Source organism: Cokeromyces recurvatus (assembly GCF_025118155.1).
Source record: "Cokeromyces recurvatus strain NRRL 2243 chromosome Unknown BX663scaffold_2, whole genome shotgun sequence".
Lineage (NCBI taxonomy): Eukaryota > Fungi > Mucoromycota > Mucoromycetes > Mucorales > Mucoraceae > Cokeromyces > Cokeromyces recurvatus.
In genome coordinates this window covers 558,045-583,575 of record NW_026251388.1, presented here as the reverse complement: position 1 = coordinate 583,575, position 25,531 = coordinate 558,045, and the positions used below count along the sequence as shown (strand labels likewise).

General features: G+C 29.2%; 10 protein-coding genes across 10 annotated transcripts; 7 read left to right on the top strand and 3 right to left on the bottom strand.

Annotated features, from left to right (window-relative positions):
* Positions 1 to 142: 142 nt before the first annotated feature.
* On the top strand, positions 143 to 961 carry BX663DRAFT_548140 (uncharacterized protein; the record flags this gene model as incomplete). Its single annotated transcript, XM_051531059.1, has 1 exon — positions 143 to 961. The coding sequence occupies one exon, from the start codon at positions 143 to 145 to the stop codon at positions 959 to 961; it is 819 nt and encodes a 272-aa protein (XP_051387038.1).
* A 114-nt stretch (positions 962 to 1,075) lies between these two features.
* BX663DRAFT_126346 (uncharacterized protein) lies at positions 1,076 to 3,076 on the top strand. The gene is made up of 7 exons (XM_051521526.1): positions 1,076 to 1,242; positions 1,325 to 1,355; positions 1,427 to 1,438; positions 1,572 to 1,817; positions 1,912 to 2,009; positions 2,079 to 2,344; positions 2,430 to 3,076. The coding sequence occupies exons 1-7, from the start codon at positions 1,189 to 1,191 to the stop codon at positions 2,698 to 2,700; spliced, it is 978 nt and encodes a 325-aa protein (XP_051387037.1). The 5' UTR covers positions 1,076 to 1,188; the 3' UTR covers positions 2,701 to 3,076.
* On the top strand, positions 2,900 to 4,257 carry BX663DRAFT_126326 (GRAM domain-containing protein). Its single transcript, XM_051521525.1, has 4 exons — positions 2,900 to 3,329; positions 3,409 to 3,512; positions 3,605 to 3,813; positions 3,888 to 4,257. The coding sequence occupies exons 1-4, from the start codon at positions 3,098 to 3,100 to the stop codon at positions 3,910 to 3,912; spliced, it is 570 nt and encodes a 189-aa protein (XP_051387036.1). The 5' UTR covers positions 2,900 to 3,097; the 3' UTR covers positions 3,913 to 4,257.
* BX663DRAFT_573094 (uncharacterized protein) lies at positions 4,098 to 6,087 on the top strand (the record flags this gene model as incomplete). The annotated part of the gene is made up of 3 exons (XM_051532141.1): positions 4,098 to 4,208; positions 4,406 to 5,377; positions 5,482 to 6,087. The coding sequence occupies 3 exons, from the start codon at positions 4,098 to 4,100 to the stop codon at positions 5,683 to 5,685; spliced, it is 1,287 nt and encodes a 428-aa protein (XP_051387035.1). The 3' UTR covers positions 5,686 to 6,087.
* BX663DRAFT_494651 (exosome component 2-like protein) lies at positions 5,693 to 7,328 on the bottom strand. Its single transcript, XM_051525529.1, has 6 exons — positions 7,006 to 7,328; positions 6,724 to 6,874; positions 6,583 to 6,672; positions 6,453 to 6,518; positions 6,092 to 6,349; positions 5,693 to 6,035 (listed from the first exon to the last, which is right to left on the bottom strand). The coding sequence occupies exons 1-6, from the start codon at positions 7,128 to 7,130 to the stop codon at positions 5,832 to 5,834; spliced, it is 894 nt and encodes a 297-aa protein (XP_051387034.1). The 5' UTR covers positions 7,131 to 7,328; the 3' UTR covers positions 5,693 to 5,831.
* A 426-nt stretch (positions 7,329 to 7,754) lies between these two features.
* BX663DRAFT_528886 (RIO1 family-domain-containing protein) lies at positions 7,755 to 9,553 on the top strand (the record flags this gene model as incomplete). Its single annotated transcript, XM_051530197.1, has 6 exons — positions 7,755 to 7,817; positions 7,877 to 8,018; positions 8,088 to 8,256; positions 8,334 to 8,543; positions 8,610 to 8,801; positions 8,872 to 9,553. 6 exons carry the CDS (start codon positions 7,755 to 7,757, stop codon positions 9,551 to 9,553), a joined length of 1,458 nt encoding a protein of 485 aa, XP_051387033.1.
* BX663DRAFT_494642 (uncharacterized protein) lies at positions 9,269 to 11,681 on the bottom strand. Its single transcript, XM_051525528.1, has 10 exons — positions 11,559 to 11,681; positions 11,053 to 11,483; positions 10,866 to 10,963; positions 10,645 to 10,804; positions 10,511 to 10,591; positions 10,282 to 10,452; positions 10,179 to 10,224; positions 9,945 to 10,124; positions 9,740 to 9,863; positions 9,269 to 9,666 (listed from the first exon to the last, which is right to left on the bottom strand). The coding sequence occupies exons 1-10, from the start codon at positions 11,635 to 11,637 to the stop codon at positions 9,567 to 9,569; spliced, it is 1,470 nt and encodes a 489-aa protein (XP_051387032.1). The 5' UTR covers positions 11,638 to 11,681; the 3' UTR covers positions 9,269 to 9,566.
* Positions 11,682 to 12,045: 364 nt separating this feature from the next.
* Positions 12,046 to 13,792, bottom strand: BX663DRAFT_494641 (WD40-repeat-containing domain protein). The gene is made up of 5 exons (XM_051525527.1): positions 13,375 to 13,792; positions 13,072 to 13,303; positions 12,868 to 13,004; positions 12,644 to 12,806; positions 12,046 to 12,579 (listed from the first exon to the last, which is right to left on the bottom strand). Exons 1-5 carry the CDS (start codon positions 13,699 to 13,701, stop codon positions 12,293 to 12,295), a joined length of 1,146 nt encoding a protein of 381 aa, XP_051387031.1. The 5' UTR covers positions 13,702 to 13,792; the 3' UTR covers positions 12,046 to 12,292.
* Positions 13,793 to 14,082: 290 nt separating this feature from the next.
* On the top strand, positions 14,083 to 16,131 carry BX663DRAFT_426615 (WD40-repeat-containing domain protein; the record flags this gene model as incomplete). Its single annotated transcript, XM_051522560.1, has 8 exons — positions 14,083 to 14,180; positions 14,274 to 14,443; positions 14,527 to 14,737; positions 14,838 to 14,997; positions 15,046 to 15,113; positions 15,179 to 15,302; positions 15,368 to 15,580; positions 15,631 to 16,131. 8 exons carry the CDS (start codon positions 14,083 to 14,085, stop codon positions 16,129 to 16,131), a joined length of 1,545 nt encoding a protein of 514 aa, XP_051387030.1.
* A 5,976-nt stretch (positions 16,132 to 22,107) lies between these two features.
* On the top strand, positions 22,108 to 23,666 carry BX663DRAFT_426533 (periplasmic binding protein-like I; the record flags this gene model as incomplete). Its single annotated transcript, XM_051522554.1, has 4 exons — positions 22,108 to 22,379; positions 22,442 to 22,710; positions 22,832 to 22,981; positions 23,089 to 23,666. The coding sequence occupies 4 exons, from the start codon at positions 22,108 to 22,110 to the stop codon at positions 23,664 to 23,666; spliced, it is 1,269 nt and encodes a 422-aa protein (XP_051387029.1).
* Between the last annotated feature and the right edge of the window lie 1,865 nt (positions 23,667 to 25,531).

Here is a 25,531-nt window from a genome sequence, read left to right as displayed (position 1 = left end):
AAAAGAAAAAAAAAAGGGTGTAAATACAAAACCACACATGCAATTACTGCTGTTTTAAAATTACAAGTTGGTAGTCGTGATAATAAAACTATTCGCTTGTTTTCTTTCTATTTTTTTTTTTTTTTTTTTTAATAATAATAATATGCCTGCAAACGATTACAAGCATATTATCCTTGAGCTTAATTATTGCTTATATTTAAGTTTAACAGGTACAACACTACTCAGAGATGATTGTATAGTAGCTCTTAATCCTCGGAATAAAGAACATCAGCAATCTAATCTTTGTTTTAGAATTAGAATAGAAACTATAGAGGATTTAAAGGATTTGTTTGATGAAACAACTAAAATATTTTATACTCTATCCTTAGAGCCAAGATATTTTATTGATGAACTATCCAGACCTCCTTTGGAAGATATTTGTAATGAATTTTCAAAATTATATCATACAAAAGTAGAGATAGATACAGATGTGATTATGTCCTGGGATTACCATAATCAAGAACAGCAAACGGTAATAATAAGAAATGCAACCATGATCGAATTCAAAACGGCAACTATGCATCAATTAGAAAATCTGACAGAGATATTTGCAGCAGCGTATAACTACAGTGGTGATATCGATTGGCTTCGTTATAAACTAAAGACACAGCTTGCAGATCCAGACACATTTCCAATCACTTATGGGGAACATATAAAAGACGGTACCTGTTATTGTGCCGTTATTCTTCATACTCCTCTAGGATTACCCCATTTAGGTCATGTGAATGCAGTTGCTACTCATCCAGATCATCAACGTCATGGTTATGCTGCAGATTGTTTATTGACCGCTTTAACGAAACAAAACAACAAGAAAATTTATTTAGAAGTATATGATGACCTTCATCATGCTCAACGCATGTATAAACGCATTGGATTTAAATATGAAGGATTACTTCGATCGTCCACATTTACTATTAATTAAAAAATATACACATGGTATATATGTATTTATATATCACATGTATAAATTATTAGGTATAATGATGCTGCTGAGATCATGCGCCAAATAAAGGAGGAAAAGGAAAAAAAAAAAGAAATACATTATTTCTTAACCAATCAAAAAATGATTTTAATTAACTTAATTGCATAAGAAATCATCATTTCCCTTTTCTTCTTCATTATTTTTTTCCCTTTATCTTTATTTATAAGATGGATTCAAATAGTCATAATGTATTACAATTTGTTTCTGCTGCTGCTCAAGTTGTAAAGTATCTGTGTATATACGCATAATATAATACATGTATATAGATGCTCATTTCTTAATCTCATTTCTAAATATGAATAGTTTGAAATTCAAGACGTTGAAGATATGAAAGGTAACTAAGAATATCACACTCTAGCTATTTTTTTTTGTTTATGTAATCGTTAACATACCGTTTATAAATAGGCTCTGAAAGCGGTAAGGTTTTTTTATTTTATTTTATTTTTTTTTTAAAAAATACATATATGTATATAAATATATAAAATTCAAACTGATGATCACAGATCACTAAATTTAACTTGTTAACAAAAAGATCTTCGACATTCTGTAGAAGACATGTCAACAAATAATAGTAGTACTTGGGATATTCCAGAACCGATAACTGCTGAAAATAATAAAGCTTTTTTAATGCATGGAAAGTCAGCCCAAATTCGAGAATTGCTAGCAGAAGCAGCAGGTGCAAACATAGAAAAAGAGGATGAAAAGAAAGAAGAATTTGTTATATTAAATGATCAAAGCATAGAAGAAAAACTGAAAATTGTTTTTCATTTACCAGTTAAAGAATCACTAAAAGGAGGTATATAAATACATATACAAATACATATATGTATATATATATATATATGTGTGTGTGTGTGTATATATGCGCATATTAAATATTTAATGTATAGAATGGCCTTGTTATATTGTCCAATCAGCCATTGTATCTGGATTCATGTATTTAACAGAAAAATATATCTGTTTTTATGCTTCATTGCCAAAAAATAAAGTAACCAATATATATACAAATATACAAGTATATTTTATGCTGTTATTAACATCGTCTTAAAAAAAAAAGCTTGTCTTTAATAAATCTGGCTATTTATTATTAAAAAAGACAGGGCCGATGAAAGCGACTTATGAGCGCTATTATTTTGATTTAAATGAAGATGCCTTGACTTGGTTTGAAAGCTCTACCGACTCATATTCACCTTTAGGTAAAATAGATTTAAAAAGTGTCATTTCTATAAAACAATCAACACGGAGAAGATATGGATTAAGGATAGTAACAATGGATAAAACATGGTACCTTCAAACAGATACAAATGCAGCTATGATAGAATGGTACATACGAATAAAAAAAAAAAAGAAGATATATTACAATATTGTTTATCTTTTTTTTTTCTAATTAATTGAGTCATTGATGTAGGACAAATGCTCTTCAAAAGGCTATATTTAGAGCCAAACATGGTGGAAATAGTTTGAAAATTACATTACCTTTTGAAAAGATTTTAGATATTGAATTAACCGAAGCATTTGAATTTCAAAAATTTTTAAAAATACGAGCAGTTGGTATAGATGATAATTTTGTTATGGATGAAGTATGCCAAACAAACAAAAAAGGAATAGAAAAAAAAAGGGGGGCATCTTTTTTTAACATAGGATTTGTAGTACTATTTTGCTTATTTCTCAAATATTGAAAATACATTTAAGAGTTTACATTTTGCTTGGGAAACATATTGTGATTCTAGGCATATATCACCGACATCACCAAAAAACTCAGACTACAGTATAAACAGTAATCCTGATTCACCCTCACTGTCTATTTCTGATTTATACGATGTGGACTCTCAGCCTATTACTATTTCAGCTGCTACTCCAAATCAGAGTCATCGACCAAATACATCAAGAAGATCAAACTCAGTTATTACAAATGCTTTAGCTCTGAAAGATTACCTTTATCCTTCAGCAACTTTTAATAAAAAATCAATAGTAACATCTGATCGAGATTTTAATTCCCAAGAAGATAATGACATATCGAGCTCAGATGACAATGAAGAGTCAGTAGGTTGGCTAAATGAAAAAAGGCGATCGGGTATGAGGCTAGTATATGGTTTATTAAGAGGGAATGGAGCTACAGGAAGTGAAGCTACAGCTCTACAGCAAGAAGAAGAAGAAGAAGAAGATGATGATGATGATGAAACCGGATATTTGAAAACAAATCCTGCCATCAGCACACATACAAATGAAGAAGAGGTATTGAATGATCGTACTATGACCAATTTCAAAAAATACTTTGTTTTACCTGAATCAGAAACATTATTAGCAGGTGAACTTAATAAGTAGTCGTAGGTGAATATATTAAAATTGACTTATTTTTATTTTATTTTATTTTTTGAAAAAAAAAGTGTATCGATGCTCACTCTTGAAAACTTTACCTTGTTATGGTAAATTATACATATCACCCAGTTATATTTCATTTAATTCAAAAGGTTTTGCAACAAAAGCAAAAGTAAGTTGTTACTCAAACCATCTCTCTCACTTTATATGTACATATAAAGAAGGGGGAGTTTTTTCTTTTATATTGTATTAATGTTTATATAGATGATTATACCTTTTGAAGATGTGATAAGAATACAAAAGCTTCCAAGTCGAGGTTATATATTTCATTCACTAAGTATCCTTACACGAACAAAGAAAGAGATTTATTTAGAATTTTCCTCCATTACTCGACGTAACAGTTGCTTTGCAAAATTATTTTTACAACATAAACGTGTGTTGGAACCTTATAATGAGCCTGACAAAACCGAACAGTAAAATTGAATATTATTGAATAGAATGCATATAATTTATTCTCTCTTTTTATATATGCTCTGATAATAGAAAGATTAAAGACTGGGAAACAAAGTTAATAGAAGATGAATTAAAAGAAAACATCAATCGAATTATCCCCAAAAATGCAAATCTACCTGTTTTATCTCGTATACCCACAGAACCTATTGTTTATAAAAAACCAGATAAACCATTGCATTTCACTTGTATTACAATCGGTACTCGAGGAGATGTACAACCATATATTGCTTTATGCAAAGGTTTAATGAAGGAAGGGCATAGATGTCGTATTGCAACTCATGATGAGTTTAAAGATTGGATAGAAGAACATGGAATAGAATTTCGAACAGTAGGGGGTGATCCAGGAGAACTAATGGTAAAGTTTTCTTTTTTTTTTCCTATTCTATACATACTCTAAATCCCTTATTTCTTTGTTAGAGAATATGTGTAGAAAATAATTTCTTTAGTGTTAATTTTGTAGTAGAAGGACTTCGCTTAGTATGTATTATAGAACTTGTAAATAAATTATTTATAAAAAAAAATAGATATTAATTTATTTTATTATTATAATAGTTTAAGGATTGGATTGATGAATTACTTCATTTAACGTGGAAGGCAGTACAAGGAACAGATATTATTATCGAAAGTCCAAGCGCAATGGTAGGTGTGCATATGGCAGAAGCACTTGGTGTACCTTATTTTAGATCTTTCCCTATGCCAATGACACGAACACGTTCTTTTCCACATCCTTTCGCGACACCGAATAGTCCTAAAGGAAGGCTTTATAATGATATGACATATGTTTTATTTGATTATGCTATTTGGAGAGCTATTGCAAATCGTACTAATTCATTTCGACAATCCATCCTTGGCTTACCTTCTACAAGCTATGAGAAACTTGAAATATGGAAGATACCCTATCTCTATTCATTTAGTCCAAGTATTGTTCCTAGCCCGTTGGATTGGTTAGACTGGATTCACTGCACAGGTTATTGGTTTTTAGATAACCCACAAACAGGATGGACACCAGATCCTGAACTCAAGTCCTTTATTAATGCACAAGATAGTCGTCCGATAGTTTATATTGGATTTGGCTCTATTATCGTCTCTGATCCTGAAGAAATCACACGGATCATTATTGAATCTGTCTTGCTATCTAATGTCAGAGCTATTGTATCACGTGGATGGTCATCGAGGTTGAAACAAGGTACAAGCTATAATGAGGAAAAGATGCTTAAGAAATATCCAGGTACCATCTTGAGTGTCCATTCCGTACCTCATGACTGGCTATTTCCTAAAATAAGAGCTGTCGTTCATCATGGTGGTGCAGGAACGACAGCAGCAGGCTTAAGGGCAGGTAGACCAACAATTATCAAACCCTTTTTCGCCGATCAATTTTTCTGGGGAGAACGAGTGGAAGAAATGGGATTAGGAAGATGCATCAAGAATCTGACTGTAGAAAACCTCTCTGCAGCTCTTAGAGTTATTTCTACAGATGAAAATATGCTTAAAATGGCCAATCAAGTAGGCCAGAAAATCCGAGAAGTAAAATGTTTTTTTCTTTTTCTTTTTCTTTTCTTTTCTTTTTTTTTTTTTTTAATAAGCATTAATTATACAAATGTTTTAACATCAATCTACAAATATTATAGGAAACAGGTGTAGAAACAGCTATACAATGTATTTATAGAGATATGGAGTTAGCAAAGGCAAGGACATTATCTTCAATTAAAAAGACAGCAAGAGTAAATGTTGATACTTTACCTTTTGGAGAAGAAGACCAAGACTGGACTATGGTTGAAGACACTGCTTCTGGTTCCATATCTCCTAGTTCATGGAAACCCACTGACCCTTGATACCTAATATCAACAATTATAACAATGAAGAAAGACAGAAAATATGTATACATATATACATATATATACATATACATATACATATAAAGATTTATTCTACTACACTATAAATATTTACAAAAAGAATAAATGATTCATTTTTTTTTCTAGTTTGCGTGCATCCTTAAACTGGCCTCTGTAGTGATAGCTTCGATGACATCCAATTTGAGTAAATCTTTAATAGTATATTCTAATGAAGCTTCATATGTATATACAATAATTGTATCATTAATATGCATATACTGTTTAGCTAATGCAGAAATACAGTTTGAAACTCGAGCAATTTCTTGTCTTTCTTCTGCAGTAATGGGCTATGAGACAGTATTAATAAGTTGAACACTTTTATTAACAAGATTAAAACACTTACATCATTCATACTGGAATAATAGACACTAGGATCTGTTTCATCACCTGTAATACCTGCAAACTTTTTATGAACCCAAATATAACCATTCAAACCAAGAATGACGTCAATACCACAAGGAAGTGAATGGAATTGTGATTTACAGCGCTGAACAAGAACAGGTGGAACACAAACAAAGGAACCATTTCTCAATTTACAAAACTTGAAGCCACGGGTATGAAGACCCATTGTACCATCGCTGTAAAATGCTTGAACTTCAGCCTAAATATGACATAAGATTTAAGATTATACTTCTTCTTTCTTTTTCTAAAAAAAAAAAAAAAAAAAAAAAAAAAAAAAAAAAAACACATGTTATCTTTCTTACCACCAACATATCACCTTCAGCAAAAAAGTGTCTCATTTGAAGTTCATCAGCTTCATTTTTACGTCTCTAATAAGAAAAATAAAATAAATATCTATCTATCATGAACTTATTTGTAACTCTATTTATTTACTTGCACACCACCGGGAAGACTGACTGAACTCAATAAAAGATTAGCATCTTGTCTAGCATTAACATCCACCTTCCATCTTCTCATAGCAACCTAATATCCTATTTGAATACATGTATAAGCATGCATAAAATGAGCACTTACTTCAGTCACTCGACCAACGACAATATCGCCAATTTCAGCAGTATAACGGGTTTTCAAAGGTCTAACTGATAACAATTTATTAACTCTTTCAACTGCACCAGCAACTGAAGAAAGAACAGTTCCTTCACCATCTGTATAAGTACCATGACCTCTAAAATTCAAATAGATATATTTAAGTGAATATAATGAAAAACAAAGACTTTTAACATGTGCAAAAGAAGATGATGCTATTTTTTTTTTTTTTATTTCATTTTATTTTATTTTTTTTTTTTATTTTTTTACCTCATAAATTGCTGATCAGTTGTTACTGTTTCACCAGGATTAACCAAGTGGATTGACTCATCGTCTACATCCATGTTTGATTTTTTAATAACAGTTGGTACAGGTGATAATATTTGCAAATTCATTGTTAATAATACTATTGTACGCTTTTGATTGTAAAAGAGTTAATTAAGAATGTTAGTAACTTATTTTAACACACAGATAAATACAAATGAAAATTGACACAAGCCACAGAATTTGAATTCCCTTTTTTGTTATTATGTAATTTTTTATGCATAAATTTTGAAAATAGTTGTTAATGTATAGACTAAACAGCAAATTACAAAAAAAAAAATAAAATTAAATAAAGTATTTTTTTTTTATTTCTTTTTAAATTAAATATGGGGGAAGCAACTGTATGAACTTCATTGGTAAATGTGAATCATAGATTCTGGGCTTTATACTATAGAAAAAAGAGAGAGAAAAAAAAAGTTCTTCATACAATCATTGGAAAAGAAAAAGCAATAAAGAAAAATAAAACCAATATTGTTAATATGATTTATTTTCTTTAATAATACAAAAATATCTGTTCATTGAATATTTTCCTCCCTTTTCTTCAAACAACTTCAGGAGTCTATGACTGTTGTTATAATAAATAACAGTCACATACATTTTCTCTTCTTTTTTTTTATTACCAATTTTACAAAAACAAAAACAAAAAAAAAAAGTGCTTGAATTGTTCATCTTCGATCGATTATTATATTTCCAGAATGAAATTAGATGCCAAAGCACTTCGTTACATGTCAACGGAAGAATTCCGGGTCTTGACAGCTGTAAAGTAGACAATACCTGTCAATCCATACTGTTTTGTATTTAATTATTATATATATAGGTTGAAATGGGTTCAAAAAATCATGAAGTTGTTCCTAGTGCGCTTATTGCTCAAATTGCTCAATTAAGACATGGTGGTGCACATAAGATTGTAGGAGATTTAGCTAAACGAAAATTAATTGCTCGTGTACAAAATATGAGTTGTAAAGTACTATAAAATTAAGTCAAATTTATCAAAAAAAAGATTGTAACTGTTTATTATCTGCATATAGATGATGGATATCGTTTAACCTATGGTGGTTATGATTATCTTGCTTTAAAGACCTTTGCTAAGAGAGGGTCTGTTTACTCTGTAGGTAATCAAATTGGTGTTGGTAAAGAATCCGATATTTATTTAGTTGCTGATGAGGATGAAAATCAACATGTTTTAAAACTTCAAAGGTAAATAGATCAAAGATTTATGTATATATAAAAAATATAGCAAAAAAAAAAAAAAAACTAAAGTGTACTTTTATTAGACTTGGACGTATGTCTTTCCGTACAATTAAATCAAAACGTGACTATCTTCAAAACCGAAAGTCAGCCTCATGGATGTATATGTCTCGTTTGGCTGCTATGAAAGAATATGCTTTCATGAAAGTACTTTATGAGAATGGATTTCCTGTCCCTGAGCCTATCGATCAAAATAGACATTGTGTTGTTATGGGTTTAATTGATGCTTATCCTCTGTAAAGTTTGTTTTGTCTTTTTGTATTTTTAAACTGTATTCACTCACCCACTCATCTTAATGATAGTCGTCAAATTGAAAAAGTAGGTAATCCTGGTAAACTTTATTCAGAATTAATGAGTTTGATTGTCAAATTGGCACAATATGGTTTAATTCATGGTGATTTCAACGAGTTTAACATTTTGATTAAAAGTGATGGATCACCTATTTTAATCGATTTTCCTCAAATGGTATCTACGTCTCATGTGAATGCTGAATAGTAAAGTATAACTAAATTTCCATAGTATACCTGATCAAATATATTAACATTCATTTTATATTTAATCAAGCTATTTTAATCGTGATGTGGAATGTATTCGTACCTTTTTCCGTCGTCGTTTTGGATACGAAAGTGCATTATACCCTCGATTTACTCAAGATGTAAATCGTGAGTTCAGCTTAGATGTTCAAGTTGCTGCAAGTGGTTTTAGTAAAAAAATGCAAAAGGAGTTGGAAGAATATCAAGAAGAGATTAAAAATATGTCTTCTGAAGAAGAGGATGAAACAGAGAGTAGTGAAGGAGAGGAAGAGGATGAAGAAGGAGAGCAAAAGAATGATACACCACGAATTATGACCGAAGAAGAAAAGTTAGAAGAAAAGTTAAGAAATATTCGACTTGGAAATACAGAACCTTATGGATCTGAAATAGAGACTGAAGAAGAAGAAGAAGAAGAAGAGGAAGAAGAATATGAATCCTCCAATAGTGAAGAGTTAAATGAAGAAGCAGAATTAGCAAAACGAAGTGAAAAGATTGAAAAATTAAATAATCGTGATTTCAAAGCGTTCCGCGATGTAAAAGTTAAAAAATCAGTGAAGAAGTCGAAAGAAGAAGAAGTTAAAGACAGAGTTGCACGCAGCCTTAAGAGTCAATCAAATAGACAAAACAATAGAGGTGCTCGTAGGAATAATCTTAAACATAAAGGAAAAAGAAAAGATAAAGCCGAAATTAAAGGCGGTAGCATTTTTGATTAAAGAATATTTTCAACTATGTATACTTGTTATCTTTTATTTGAAGTGCTTGCAGCCATTGATTAAAATTTTTAGATTGAAGTATATAATTGCTACCAATATGCTTCAGTAATTCCCTTATAAAATAATATAGTTTAATACTTGTATATATAAAAAGAAAAAAGAAAAAACTAGACTTATATAGATTACCTTTCTTTTAATGACTCTTTTGTATGCTTGATTTCTTCCTGTATTTCATCAGCTTCACTCAATTTAGCCTCTATTATGTGCTCCTGTTTTTGTATATAATTTTGCTCTTCATTTTGAATATGCACTATTATAATATGAATATACATATATGCATATTTATTTATATGTCTTCCAAGTAAAATATACATAATTATAGGATTCTTACTTCGTAATGCATCTACAGATTGTATTATTTTATCAATGCCATCATGATTTTCAGCTACATCTTCTGGTACAGAAATATTTTGTTTTTCAAGCAAAAGACACCATTTGTTGAATAAGTTTTCTAATTTTAGTCTAATATCTACACATATTTCTGATACATTTTCCTTTGACAAATCATTTACTTGAATAATATATTAGATAATCTTAGTTAGCAAGACCATATCTATATGCTTACCTAAATCTATTGTATTTGAAATTTCTAAAAGAGCTTGATTTATTGACTAACATTATGTAAATTAATCTAATAAATATGTATGTATCTTTTTTTTTTCACTTACTATTGAAGAATAAGGATTAATAAGATTACAAATATCGCCTAAAGTATCGCTAATAATAGACTGATTTGCTGAAGTTGAACTTGAACTTGAAGTTTTAATATGAACATTTGATTTGATTTTTTTAATTCTATCAATTAGCTCCTTTGAGTCACTTTGAGCCTCTTCTTGCCGCTAATATACACATATTATAAACTGTTATACGTCGAATAAAAAAATAGTTATAGTTTACCTGAAGACTTTTTTTGATTAAAACCTTACGAAACTCGTCATTCGTCGCCAATAAAGATTGCACTTCTGATTGTCTTTTATCCTAAATAAAAGTAATGTTAAGTTTACTCAAATAAAGATGTTATGGATATTTACTAAATCATTCAGCAAGTTATCAATATGAGCCTTTAATGTATCCATATTAAGGCTTTTCTTCGCCAAATCAATACTTTTTTTTATATCTTCAATTTGATTGATTGTTGATTGTAATTCAACATTAGCTTGCTGATTTGCTGCTTTTATTCTAATATTCTTTCTAAAGTATGAAGCAAATTAAGCTGATATACTTTATAAGCATATAATATATTAAAATTTACATTAATGCTGCTTGAACATTAGGATCTGAATGAAGTTCTTTAATACGTCGAACAATATTCATTTCTGCCTCTCTTGTTTCAAGCTCCAATTCTTTTTTCTTTTTGAGAGTTCTTGTATTCTTTTCAATTGTTCTGAAAAGTATCTTAAAATCTTTTGTCGTTCTTGTTGCTGCTCAGGGCTATAAACCATATTTTTGATTTCGTCTTTATCAATTACAGTAACTTCTTTCATTTCTTTGATCCATTCATCAATATATTTGTTCCAAAATGTGCTATGCTCATCAGATAATCGATCAAGAAGAATTTTGATCTGAGTAATTTCTTCTGAAGAGGCTAAATTTTGTGTACTGTATTGTTGTTCAATCAAAGCTATTATCTTTTTAAGGATTACCTCAGGTGTAGCTGATAAAACCTGAAGGAGATCACGTTTACCTGTATAAAAAACAGGTTCCTCTACTGTAGCAAGATCTGACGTTATTTCTTTATTAATAGTTTTCTTTTGATACTTTATTTTATGTTCATGTAACAGTTTGCCGTAATAAGACTCAGTTTCTTTTATCCTTAATATCGATTTTCGTTTACTGTCAATTTGATGTTGCACTTTAGCGATTTGCGATTCTAAAGCGACAAAAAAGAAAAGATTAATTAAAATCATTAAGCTATCCATATTAACTCTTGTATTCTATTATATACCAATTTTTCTTATTTCTAGTAATTGCTGCTCATTTCTTTCTTTAAATTCCAAGTATTTGTGTTTATAATTGGTTTCCATATTTGTTTATTAAAGTAAAGAAATTTATGTATTGTATAGTTATCAGATTTACAGCTCGAAAAAAGAAAAAAAACAAAAAACTTTTTCAAATACTCTGGTAAAATTTAATATGAACAGATTAAAAACATGCTTTGGGATTTTTAAAATCCTTCATCTATACACAAGCATACGTAGAAATCCTTTCTTTTTTTTTTCAACTGCACACCTTAATGATTTAATATGTATTGTTTCTTAAGTTTGAATAGTTTTTTTTTCTTTTGATTACAAAGTAAATATATGCTTAATTTTTGTAATTATTTAACATTCATGGATATATATTTTATCCTTCTACAGATAATAAATACAAATAATATCGGGCGTAATGTAATAATAATATACCAACAACTCTGTACAAAAAAAAAAAAAAGACTACTGATCATTTATTTACTATTAAGCTGATGAATAAATTAAAACGAGTACTTCTTCTTGTCTTACATACATAACCATTTAGCTTTAATTCATTTTATGATTTGCCCACTCTTTAAGCGTTTCGTCATCCACATAATCGTATCTTATAATGAAACCATCTTCACCAGCAGCTATAACTTGGCTAATAAATTAAATAAAAATAACACAAATCAATTATTATATAAACGAACATGGGCCTAAATAATATTTACCGACAATCACGAGAGAAGACACAACATCGGACTGCTTTTGTAGATCTTCTGTGACCTAATTCAGCTACCATTTTACCAGTTTGTAAATTATAAATATAAATAGACCCTTGGCTTGATCCAACACAAAAGAAAAGTTCGTCCAAACTCACATCAAATCTACAATAATTTTCGCCTGATCGAATTCTAAAAGATCGGATTGATTTTTCTGTATCTAATTCCCAATATTCCATTCTGCCATTAGTTGATTTTGATAATACATTATTATTTACAAATCGAATACAATCTACACATTATACTTCTTTAGTCCAATATCATTATTTTTTGTCTTTTATTTTTTTTTTCATTACCAATATAACTATCGCTATGGAACTTTTTTAAAAGTCGTGAATGACTCTTTTCGACTGTTATTGGCTCATCATCCATTAAGCTTACGATAGATGGAATATCCCAGACTCGAAGCTCACCACGAGAGTTACCTGAAATAAATTTGGTGCCTGATGGGTGGAAACACTAATAAAAAAGAAAATAACGCATTAAATATATAATTCTATAAGCTGTCTCTTTATCTTACAGAAACAGTAGCATCCACTTCAAAGATAACAAGGCATTTACCACTATCTACATCCCATAGTCGAATAGTACCATCTTTAGAAGTGGATAAGATAATATGATCGTTTTGAGGATGGGACTGTAAATCATAAATTAATTCTAATGATGGAAAATAATTAGAAAATAAATATTAACAAAAGTTATATAAAACCCCTCCCCCATTTACTTGTATGTCCTTCTAATTGCTTAATTTCTTCGGAATGAGCTAGACTGAGAATATGAATAATGCCATCAGCTCCTGCAGTTGCTAATAAAGCATCACCTTCCTTATATAACCAACAAAAGGTTTCTAACTGGTGTTTATTCTTTGGTTCTTTACTCTCTTCCGATGGTGTAATATCAAAATTTGACATAATATCCAAATGATCACCACAATGTTCATTATCATATACACTTAACTAAAAAAAAAAAAAGGAATTAAAGTTTTATATACCCATTTTTTTTTCATTCCTTTATATATATAATTTACCTCACAACCACCTACTGTAGCTAATATATTACTTGTATCTGTGCTATCACGTTGAACAGAACCACGCTTATCAAATGTCTTATTATGCTCCAAACTAAAAGGAGCTGTAAAGTTTTTATTGTTAAAAAAGAAAGAAAGTTGATTAATATCGCAACCATGATTCTCCTTGACAATTCTTCTTAATCTCATGTTGTTAAACACTTGTTCTAAACGGACATCAAGTGAGGGTATGTCATTTTTTGACTCAGTTTTGAGAATTTTATTATTATTATTACTGACATTTTCTACATCTATAACATCTGATATTCTACGTTTAGTTGAAATCATTGTGTATGTTATTGAAGCTATTTTTTGGAAAAAAAAAAAAAAGGAGGGGCGCGACTAATCAAACTTCTTTTTTTTTTTCTTAAAATTTTACGCGCGCAACGAAAGAAGAGGATGAATGTTTGTGACTTGGAGGAACGAAAAAGCAGTTCAATTTTTAAAATTCCGTTTCAAGAAGGATTCGCTCATTAACATTTTCACAGTTTAGGTTAAATTTTCTTTTCTTCCTTTTTCTAAAATAAAGTTTAAGCAATATGAATTACGGTATGATAGACTTACCATACAAATTTTCAAAGATGAAATTAATTATATATCATTCTCATAGAGCTTGAAAATAATCGGACGGAAGAGGAAAATGAAAAAATCATAAATGAAGAATATAAAATGTGGAAAAAGAATTCACCTTTTCTTTATGATCTTGTTGTCACACACGCGCTTGAATGGCCAAGTTTAACTTGTCAATGGTTTCCTGATGTGGAAGAGTAAGGATATAAAAGATACATATATATATATATGTGTGTGTGTGTGTGTGCAAATTCATTAGATTCGCTAACATGAATACATGCCTATATTAGTGTACCAGGCAAAAATTATAAAATACAACGATTGTTATTAGGCACACATACTAATGACAACGAGCCTAATTTTTTACAAATTGCTTCCGTCAAAATCCCAAAAGGACATAATAATGATGAAAAAAACAGCAATAATTATGAAGACGTAACCATGGAAGATGCAAACGGAGGTAGGTTTATTTTATATTTATTATATAAAATACGTATTTATTTGTTTATTTGTTTTTTTCTTTTAATGAAGACGATAAAGAAGACAATGAAACCTTTATAAAGATAACTCAAAAAATACCTCATGATGGAGAAGTTAATCGTGCACGTTATAAAGTTGACAATCCTGATTTAATTGCAACCAAGTCATGTACGGGTGATGTTTATATTTTTGATCGTGCTACTTATGATCCCTTTCCTAAAGAAAATGAAAAATTTAATCCTACGTTAAGATTAACTGGTCATGATAAGGAGGGGTAAAAAAAAAAAAAAAAAAAAAAAAAAAAAAAAAAAAAAAAAAAAAAAAAAAAAAAAAAGATAACAATATAAATCTATGATCACTGATTATTTTTATAGTTATGGTTTGGCTTGGAATCCTCATAAACAAAAGTCAAGTCACTTATTAAGTGCTGGTTTTGATTTCAAGATTTGTCAATGGGATGTTGCAGGAACAGTCAAAGAGAACAATATACTAGAGCCTATTCGTATTTACACAGCACATACATCTGGAGTTGAGGTATATTATGATTATTTATATTATATATTTACTCAAATATAATGATAGGATGTCGCTTGGCATACTAAATTTGATTCCATATTTGCTTCAGTAGGTGATGATGCCAGATTAATGATGTAAGTTATTTTATATATACATACATATAAAGAAAATATTGACATGTATATACATATTTATAAAGCTGGGACACACGAAATGATTCAAGCAAGCCTATTCACAATATTCGTGCACATGAAGCTGAAGTTAATTGTGTATCTTTCGCCTCTGGTAGTGAATGGGTACTTGCTACTGGTTCAGGGGATAAGGTAATTATTGTATAAAAAAAATATATCTATATAATTTCATAGATTTAACAAAGAATATCATGTAGACTGCAGCATTATGGGACTTACGTAACCTTAAATCATCTTTACATACGTTGAGAGCTCATCAATCAGAAATTCTTCAATTATCTTGGTCACCACACCATGACTCTATTTTAGCAACTGCCAGTAGTGATAGAAGGATACTTGTTTGGGACCTTTCTAGAATTGATGCCCCACAACTCCCTGAAGAAGCAGAAGATGGACCTCCTGAACTTTTGGTAAAGATAAATTATATTACACACAAATATAGAAACTAACATGTTATTAGTTTATGCATGGTGGACATACAAATAAAATATCTGATTTTGGATGGAATCCAGTTGAACCTTGGGTTTTAGCTAGTACTGCTGATGATAATATTGTACAAGTTTGGGAGATGGCTAATTCTATTTATAATCCTCGTCAACAAGTAGTAGAAGAACATCAGGATAGTACACTTGAAGTAAATGAAGAGAATTTTGCTACAACCGATAATAGCAAGCCTTCTGTTACAAATAATACGGCTGAAATAAGCTCATCATCTCACCCTATTTCTTCACCTTCTACTACTTCTGCTGGATCCACATCTGTGGAACATACTTTAACGACCACCTCTGATGTTAATAACTTGAATACGAATGCTGAAACCGCAGCTAATGATATTAATGCTAATAATGATGTTTCCACTACATCATTGGCAAGTTCTTCTCCACAAACAAATATAATAACCCAATCCTCCTCATTTACACAAGAAAATGCTGTTGTAAATGAAGATAAAATGGAGGAATAAATAGTTACTATAAAATTTTCTCTCAATGCTAATCATTTCAGTTTATATTACATAATATTTATATGTGTGCATGTATATCTATGTGTCATCATGTAGTATAAATACACTTATTTAATTTTAAAATACTAGATACATCATAATTACCCGAGTTAAATCAATAAGAAGAAAATGGGTCCCTTTAGGATCAAAATTAAAAAAAAAAATGCAAATGTATAAACAAACTGCAAAAGGGTATAAATTTATTAACGTTACTATGAAAATAACTATTTCAACAATTGGGCTTCAGGGGTAATTAAAGAATGAGTGAATGCACAAAGTAAACAGTTTATTTTTTATGTATTATAACATATACAGTAAATCAATGGGAAAATCTATAAAGAGACAGCTTTAGAGACCTTTGTATTTATACTAGAAAACTCGTTTAATATGTACGAGTTTTTAATATGGAGAGATAGCTGAAGGTAGCAGTATATATAGGGAGACATTCAAACGAACTTAGTCGAATCAGGTTTATGATTAGATGATAACTGTACAACTTAGGTTTATTATTATAAGGCAAACCTTTACTTGTTTTTATAATTACTCAGAATTCTCTTTTCCTGTTGCTCATATCAGCATCGTAAAGAATAAAGTATTGAAATATAGCATTTCATTCTACAATTAATTTTTTTGTCATCAAATAAGCGCTATAAACATCTAAATCTTTAAATTTAAGAAGGTCTTCTTTATTCTTAGCAAATCTTATTGTTTCATTTACATTTTTGTCAAAATCATATCATTCATCTATTTCAAAACAAAGTCGAAAATCTATCTAATAAAACATATAAAATAAAATATTAGAATATGTTTACGTGTATTATTCATTTATAATATTAAAGATGCAAGTAGTAGTCACTCGTGTAACATTTCATTATAAAACGATATAAAAGGTACGCATGTTTAATTTCCCTCTTTTTTTCTTTTTTCCCTTTTTTTTTCAGGAAATGTGGGGAGCCTGTTTTAGGCCGAGCTATGAATAGCACTGAAAATCGCCCCGTCTGTATAGTACCTCCCATGGCTGATGGAAGGTAACACAGACTCATAGAATAGTGAATTCATGTTTACTGATAATAAGAGTAGTTATTAACTACAAACAATATTTAGTTCTTCATATACAAAAGCGTTAGACATTTGAAGATTGTTTCGTAAAATAGCACTTCTTGTTTTACAATAGAACATTCAAGAGGTTAAAACGATATATGCTTTCATTTATAATAAAAGTGTGATATTTATTGTAAAATATCAAATAAAAAAATATTATAAAATAAAAATAATATAAAGACAAAAGAAAGTCAAGGAGAGCGAACAATAGTTCTAAAGTCAATGATTTTATTTATGAATTTAAATTGATGGGTATTTATAAGAATTGTTAAAGAGGTCTCAGATAAGATGTGAATAAGGAAAAATGTTAGTTACGACCGAATAAGATATGTTAAAGATAATGAAGTGTTAGAAGTTTTAATATTATTTGATGGAGTGGATCAAGAGAGTTTTTCAGGGGAGTCTAGATAGAATTCCTTGATCCGCTTGTTTAATCAAGGAATATGACATTATAAGTCAGCTCACGACATCAAGTCTTGAAAAAGCCCGTCAATTAGGCAAACAAATAATGTGGTGTGATCAGGTGTTTGGAAGCATAACCCTCCAGCTATTAACTTTTATACACGTCAAGGTTTCTATAAAGTGGGAAGCCATACATTCAAATTAGGTTCCCAAGAAGATACAGATCATATCATGATCAAGAAACTTTAGATTTGCTGTAATATAATTATTATTATTTATTTTATTTAACGTACATTAAAATAAATCGGTTCTATTCCAATGATTACAATAGCTGTAAAGAACTCTTATAAAGACTAAAAGGGAGATAAGAAGAATGATATATAACATGTTACTATATACTAAATATAAAAGAGGAAATATATTTTTATAACAACAACAAAAATATCTTTTTTTTTCAAATCTCTACTGTTGCTACATTTTAGCTCAGGAACAGTATAAATATCTCTTTTTTGTAACGAAGATATCAATTAGAATAATTTGTTCTGATGATGCCTATTTTTTCCTTAAAAAAATAATAATAATCCATAGCAATAATGTTTATATTATTGCTGTCTTTTCATTAGAGCTATTTTCCCTGTATGATCTACGGCTTTTGAAATATAATTCTTGACCTTTTTTGGCCTTCAAGTTCGTAGACATTGACAAGTATTAGATAATATATTACACAGAACAAGGGATTTATTAGGTAATCCATTTCAACTTTTTTTTTTTGATGAGGCAAAATATTAGCTTTGAATGTAAAATTAGATAAAGGAAGAGTTAAGATTATTCATTTTGTTTATACAATATCTAGATAACGTTTCAGTAAAATAAAGTAAAAAAAAAAAAAAAAAAAAAAAAAAAAAAAAAAAAAAAAAAAAAAATGTTGAATATTCTCAGAAAAGAAATATCCTTGCATTTATTACTGTTACAGTGACAGAATTGTTATATATATCAATATCTTCTTTTTTAAAGTAATCAAGAACATTCTTCTTTACACTAATTTATAGAGTGATATTGATTGTTATTACAATATTCCTGGTGGAGTTTTTTTTTTTTAAGTCTTTATTCCTAAGTAAGCCATAACATAATGTATAATATTAACTAGAGAAGCTTACTAATCAATTAAAAGAGTCTATATTATGTTTACTTGTGATTATGATCAAACATAGCAACTATACATTTGTATCTTTATATACATAAAATAAGGCTTTTTAGACACTCTATTTTTCTTTCTATGGCTTGAGGACCATAATAATACCAAGGTACATAATATACATTCATATAATATATATAAAAGGGAGGGGAGCGTTTAAAGATTGTTGTTTCTGATATACGATCTGACTATAATAGTATCACATAATAAGAATAACACTGTTCTTCCTGTATCTACTACCGTTGCTTGGTAGAATATAACTATAACACATCATTATTCATGTTGCTGCTGCTACTACTACTGTAAAAAAAAAAAAGGAGTCGCTGGTGTAGTACAAAAAACAAGAATAATTAAAAAAATTAAGGGTTCATTTGATTTGGTGGGGAACCCTTGAAGTGATTCGATTCCACAGCCTAGGCTTGGGCTAAATATGCTGCGAATTCTAGTCACTCTCCAAACACCCGTGTTACTTTCATCAGAAATAGAGGATACACATAGGGCTATGTTTACTATAAACACACCATTTATACCACCACCGCCATTTATATCTACAACTACAACACTACTACCAACACGTCCTTACTAATGTTAATGATCACTACACAATACTAGTATTACCTACTACCACTACCACTACCACTACTACTATTACTACTACTACTTTGACTTCCTTTCGTTTTTTTTTTTTTTTTTTTTTTTTGTAATCCTTATCGTTGGATTATGGAACAGTTTATAATATATTTGTATGAACAGAAAAAAAAAAAAAAAAAAAAAAAAAACTACTTCTTTTAATATTAGCATTTACTATTATTATTATAAATAAGCTATATTGGAACATCAAATAATATACTTTGTTATATCGCTTGGGTTATAGTATATATGAATCTTTTTATGAGATTTGTTATAGAACAAGCTCTGAATATAAGCATAATTAATATTATAAAAGATGAATTATACAATACAGGACAAAATATAAGCCTGAACATAATAAAGGATATCATATTATACTGTATATAATACCCTATAAATAATATACACCTTATTGACATCCAATCATCTAAATGTGTCAACTATAAAACATTGTATCATTCCTAAATATTTATTTTTATAAACTTGATAAAGGATTCATGTCGTCTTTGATACAGTATTAATAACGCAGAAGTTGGTTACAATTCAATTATTTGGTTTTATTTATGTATCTTCTTCTTTAATGAATAGTAGACATAAGTAGTTGAATTCCTAGGAATATATGACCGAATAGCTCATATCATATCGTCTAAATAATATATTAGAAGTTTCTTAGCGATTTTTTTATTATTATATATAATTGATGAATGCTAATGTCTAATTTTTAATACCTTTAGAATAGTGAATAACATTATTATGATGATATCTTCTTTTATTATTATTACTAGATCTATCAAGACTAGCTTCATTTGTAGATTCTTGTTTATTACGGCGTGGTCTATATTTTCCTATAGGAATGTAGTTATGAAACTTATTAGTAGGCTTTCAAGTTTTATCACTTTCATCATAACCTTTCCATCTGCCTTACTACAAGTAATTACTAGGAGTATCTTCATGTTTTAATTACAGCTCCAACTATAAGATTCAGTTTCAATATTAGTCAACTTAACCTCAAGCTACATAATTTTAATATGGGAAGGAGGGATGTCTCTTTGTAAAAGTGCTCCTCTACCATTAACCAATACATAACTTCCACCTATAGTTTTTTCTTTTAACAGAGTAGTTATCAATATAAAGAGGATCATTTTTAGTAATATGGTTAACATCCTTGACTACTAGTAAATATTTCGGTTAAAATTGAATGAATTTGATTGAGCTTGTCTTGAGCAGCTTCTTGTGATATTTTTATTTTCTTATGAATAGCAGATAAGACAATTTCGTCAAACTTGTCAATTTTATGTAATAACTGTTTTTTTTTAACTTTCGACGGTTTGTTTTTGTAGATGATATTTATATAGTTTTTGTTTTCGTTAGGACCATCTAGCGAACATCAAAGCGAATGATTGTGTACTAAATATGGATATATATATATATATATATATATATATATGTGTGTGTGTGTATGTGTTATTTAGTATCAGATATGTTATTATAAATTAGCTTATGATACTACCCACAAACATAAGTAACAATATTTACAATTGGAATTATGTGAGCCACGTTTCTTGTTCCTAATCGTGCATAGTTCTGCAAAGCATAGCACCTTCTGTTGTGAAAAAGAAATGCTACCGCGTCCTTTTTTCCTCCTCTCTCTAGAGATAATTTTGTCAGCTACAAAAAGCTAAAGCTCAGAGATGAAAAGGTCTATGCTTTGGATGGACACTTACGTTCATATATTGATCTTGTGCTAGAAAGTGTAATTCATTGTCATGCTTGAAATACATAATTTAATTTTTCTTGCAGAAAGCAATATCTTCTTTTAAATCAAAGGTCAAGAATAGCCTTACTGTGTCAGATGAAAATGCATTATTATCACTATAGGTTCATTCCAATAAAGAGCTCTTTGCTGCTGTGTAAGTTTTTTTTTTTTTTTTTTTTTTTTTTTTTTTTTTTTTTTTTTTTTTACAAAATATGCAGAGCGCGGTACTATTTTGAGGTAAGTGTATAAAATACATATCTATAAATATATACATTTATACATTTATGCTATAGAACAGAACATGCTGAAAGATTTTAACAAAAATTCACTTTTTTTCTTTTTCTAACTTTATCACAACAGTCATGTTCTATACAGGATAGTTTATAGACTATTGAAAGCTTACTTTATATCCATTATAGATAAAAAAGAACAACTTACCCCCTTTCCATCCTCCTTGCCTGTCATAAGCCTCCCCATTTCAGTATCTTGTTACCCCCATTTTTCTTTTTATGTATTCATCTAACATGAGCAAAAAATGACTTATTAGTTTAATAACGGTAAAATATTCTCTTTCTTTTCTCCTTATGTCTAAATTCAAATTACATTACATATAGTTAATACTATCTAATGTCTAAGTGTTTCCCTTTTTATTATGTTTCCATACTCTCTCCCATTTATATTTTATCTCCTTTTTATAATTTTAATTCGAGATATACATCAAATATCATACATTAAATTAGGGCTTCTTTATTACCAATATCTTTTTTTTTTTTTTTTTTTTTTTTTTACCTTATTAATTTATTGTCTTTCTCTTAATAAAACAAAATCCAACTAATATCTTTGAAGTTTTAATATGGAAAATGGAATAACGTTACAACAATTAAATCATTTAAGCTACAGCAAATGGAACGATACAGCCATTTTAAATAATATTGAAACACATGATTTCGATCCTTTTCCTATCTATGATAAATTTAATAATTACACTTTTTCGGTTTCAAGACAAAAGGGAACAACATTTATTAGTCCAGTCATTAACAATCAATCTTTAGTTGAATTAAAACTTGGAGTTCTGCTTCCATTTCATCAAAATAATAATGGTTGGACGAGAGTAATGACTATAAGGTATATTCATGTTTGAATCTAAGCCTACAAACATAGTATATAAAAAAAAAAAAAAATTATAGTGGTATTTCTGCAATTCGATTTGCTGTGGCAGAAATTAATGCACAAAAAATAATACCTGGAGCGTATATTACATTGGTAGAAAAGGATTCATATCCTAAGGCTGTAGAAGGACAGGCCGCTATTACTCAAGCTGTTTTCTCTGCAATTTCATTAATTCAGGAGGGCGTTGTGGGCGTCATCGGTGATATATCATCATCTTGGACTTCATTATCAGCTTTAATGACAAGTACTTTGCAAATTCCTCAATGCTCATTCTCAGCAATTGCAAGTATGAATATAATAAAAATTGGTATAAAATAGATGATTATATTAATTTTTTTTTTTTTTTTTTTTTTTTTTTTTTTTTTTTTTTTTTTTTTTTTTTTTTTTTTTTTTTTTTTTTTTTTTAGCTTCATTATCTGATAAATCACAATTTGGATATTTCTTCAGAACTGCACCTACTAACTTATTATATTCAGATGCAGCAATAACATTTATCATAAGTCAAGGTTGGCCGCAATTAGGCATACTATATTCAAATGATGGTTTTGGTCAACAATGTACTTTTTTTTTTTTTTTTTTTTTTTTTTTTTTTTTTTTTTTTTTTTGCAAATATGTTCGTTATGTAATAATCAATGACATTTTTTTTTTTTTTTTGGAATAATAGTGTCTGAAAATGTTGTGATGACAGCTCGGTTGAATGGTATACATGTAAAATCATATCAGTCATTTTATGAAAATGGGCCTAAAAGTGATATCAAAAAATCGCTCGATTTATTAATGGCAACAGGTGTTCGTGTTATTTTTATAGCAGCAGAAGGCGTGGCTCAGTTGGCTGTACTTACAGTAGCGGGACATAGCGGTTATATTAATGATAACACAATTTGGATTACAATCGAGGCTGATACAAATACTCTATTTGCTGCTGTTAACGATTATAATTCGATCTTAGCAAGAAGAGCAAATAATACAGATGTAATTCCAGAATTATATAATACATCCTTTATAGATGAACTTGCATCAAAATCATCCAAGATAAGTAGAGCAGTAAAGAAGCAGTCTCTTATTGATTTAATTGATCCAGTAGAGTATGCTGCAAGAAGTACGACTGATTTGAGGCCAATAAACTTTAATGCAACATTTTCGGGAGGCGTGTTCATGTTTGACACTCTAAAAGAATTGCCAGGCTATCCTCCTTTTGATGATTTTTTAGACAGATGGTCCCATTTAGACCCTACAATGTAAGATGTTGAAAATGAATATATCATAAGAAAACGTATTAATATTGTGTGTGTGTGTGTGTGTGTGTGTATTTTGATATTATTAGTTATCCATATGGAGGACAAAGAAATATTAGTGGTAATGAAGCTTTAGCTTATTCATGTGTCATGGTTATGGCTAATGGGTTCAAAAATGCGATTTATAATTCTTCAGTAGAAACATCGAATACAATTGAAATGCTAAAGAAATTAGCCTCTGGGCAATATGGACAGTATTTGACACCATCTGCATTTAATAATTCGTTTATTGGACCCGAAGGACCTGTTGTATTTGATCAAAATGGTGATATTGCTTCAGGGTATAGATTTAGTTTATTTTATTTTATTTTTTGTATTTTTAGTTACATAATTATTTTAATAGAAACTTTAAATTATATAATATCCAAAATGGTTCACAAATTGAAATTGGAAGAATTATTACTGGGAAAATGAATCTAACATCATTACCTATATATCATGATGGAACTACAAAAGTAAATATTATTGTTTAAAAGTAATGTAGTAGAGCCTATTCATTTTTTTTTCTTCATTTGCATATATCGTACTGTATAGATTCCTACAGGTGTTCCTGATAGACAATTATTAAACCCTGGTTATACTGCACCAGTTACAATCGCTATATTATCTATATCATCATTAGGGGCATGTATTGCATTATCTAGTATAATCCTAGTTCTTGTTTATAGAAAGCAAGATATTTTTAAAGCTTCAAGGTTTGATGAATATAGTTTTATCAAGTAAACGAATACATTATATAATATTTTTTTTTTTTTAGCCCATTATTTTGTGTTCTCGAATTAATAGGGTTCCTTCTATCTTATGTATCTTTATTTTTCTATGTTGGCCACCGAACAAAACTTAATTGTACAATTATACCTATATCTTTTCATTTAGGATATTCACTTGTTTTAGGGTAATCATATGCATATATTTTTTAATGATTTACATGAATGACATTTAATTATCAACAGAAATTTGATTGCAAAAAATTATCGAATATATCGCATATTTAATAACATTTTTATAACAAAAACAGCTGTAACAGATAGGCAACTATTAAAAGTATCAGGATCAATATTTGCTATTACAGCAGTAAGGAATATATATATATGTATGTTTTCTATATTTATTTATTTATTTTTTTTTCTTATAATGAACGATCATAGGCAATTTTAATAATATGGTTTTCATCTAATCAAGTTTCAACTATTAATATACCAGTCTCAAGGAGCGCGTATTATATCGAATGTTCATTTGATGGAGTTAATCATACTGTTTTTGTTATATTATTAGCGCTTTTTGGAGCACTTCAACTACTTTTCGCTACATTCCTAGCATTTAAGACCAGAGCAATAGGAAAAAGCTACACTAAATATAGCGAATATAAGCAAATAGGCTTATGTGTATAGTATGGTTTTTAAAACATAAAACTAAACAAGCATATTATCATATTTACATATATATATACTTACTATAGTAACATATTCTTTTCAGTGTTAATCGGCTTCATCATATTCTTTACACCAACTTCAGATTACTATACAAGACATTATTTAACTGCAACTATGATTGTTTGGGCTACTACCTTTTCACTATTAACTTTATTTGTACCTAAATTGCATGCATTTTTGTCGCCTAAAAAAGATATTGGAGAATTTTCTGGAAAAGTCTCTGACTTAAGCGGGAGAAAAAGAAACGATGCTAGTAATGATGCTATGGGTGCAATTAATAATGGTAATGACGAAACAACCTGTAGTGAAACTCGAAATTATTTGGCACGCTCCTGTTTTGATTTTAATAATAATAATACAAATTTAACAAGTTTGAACA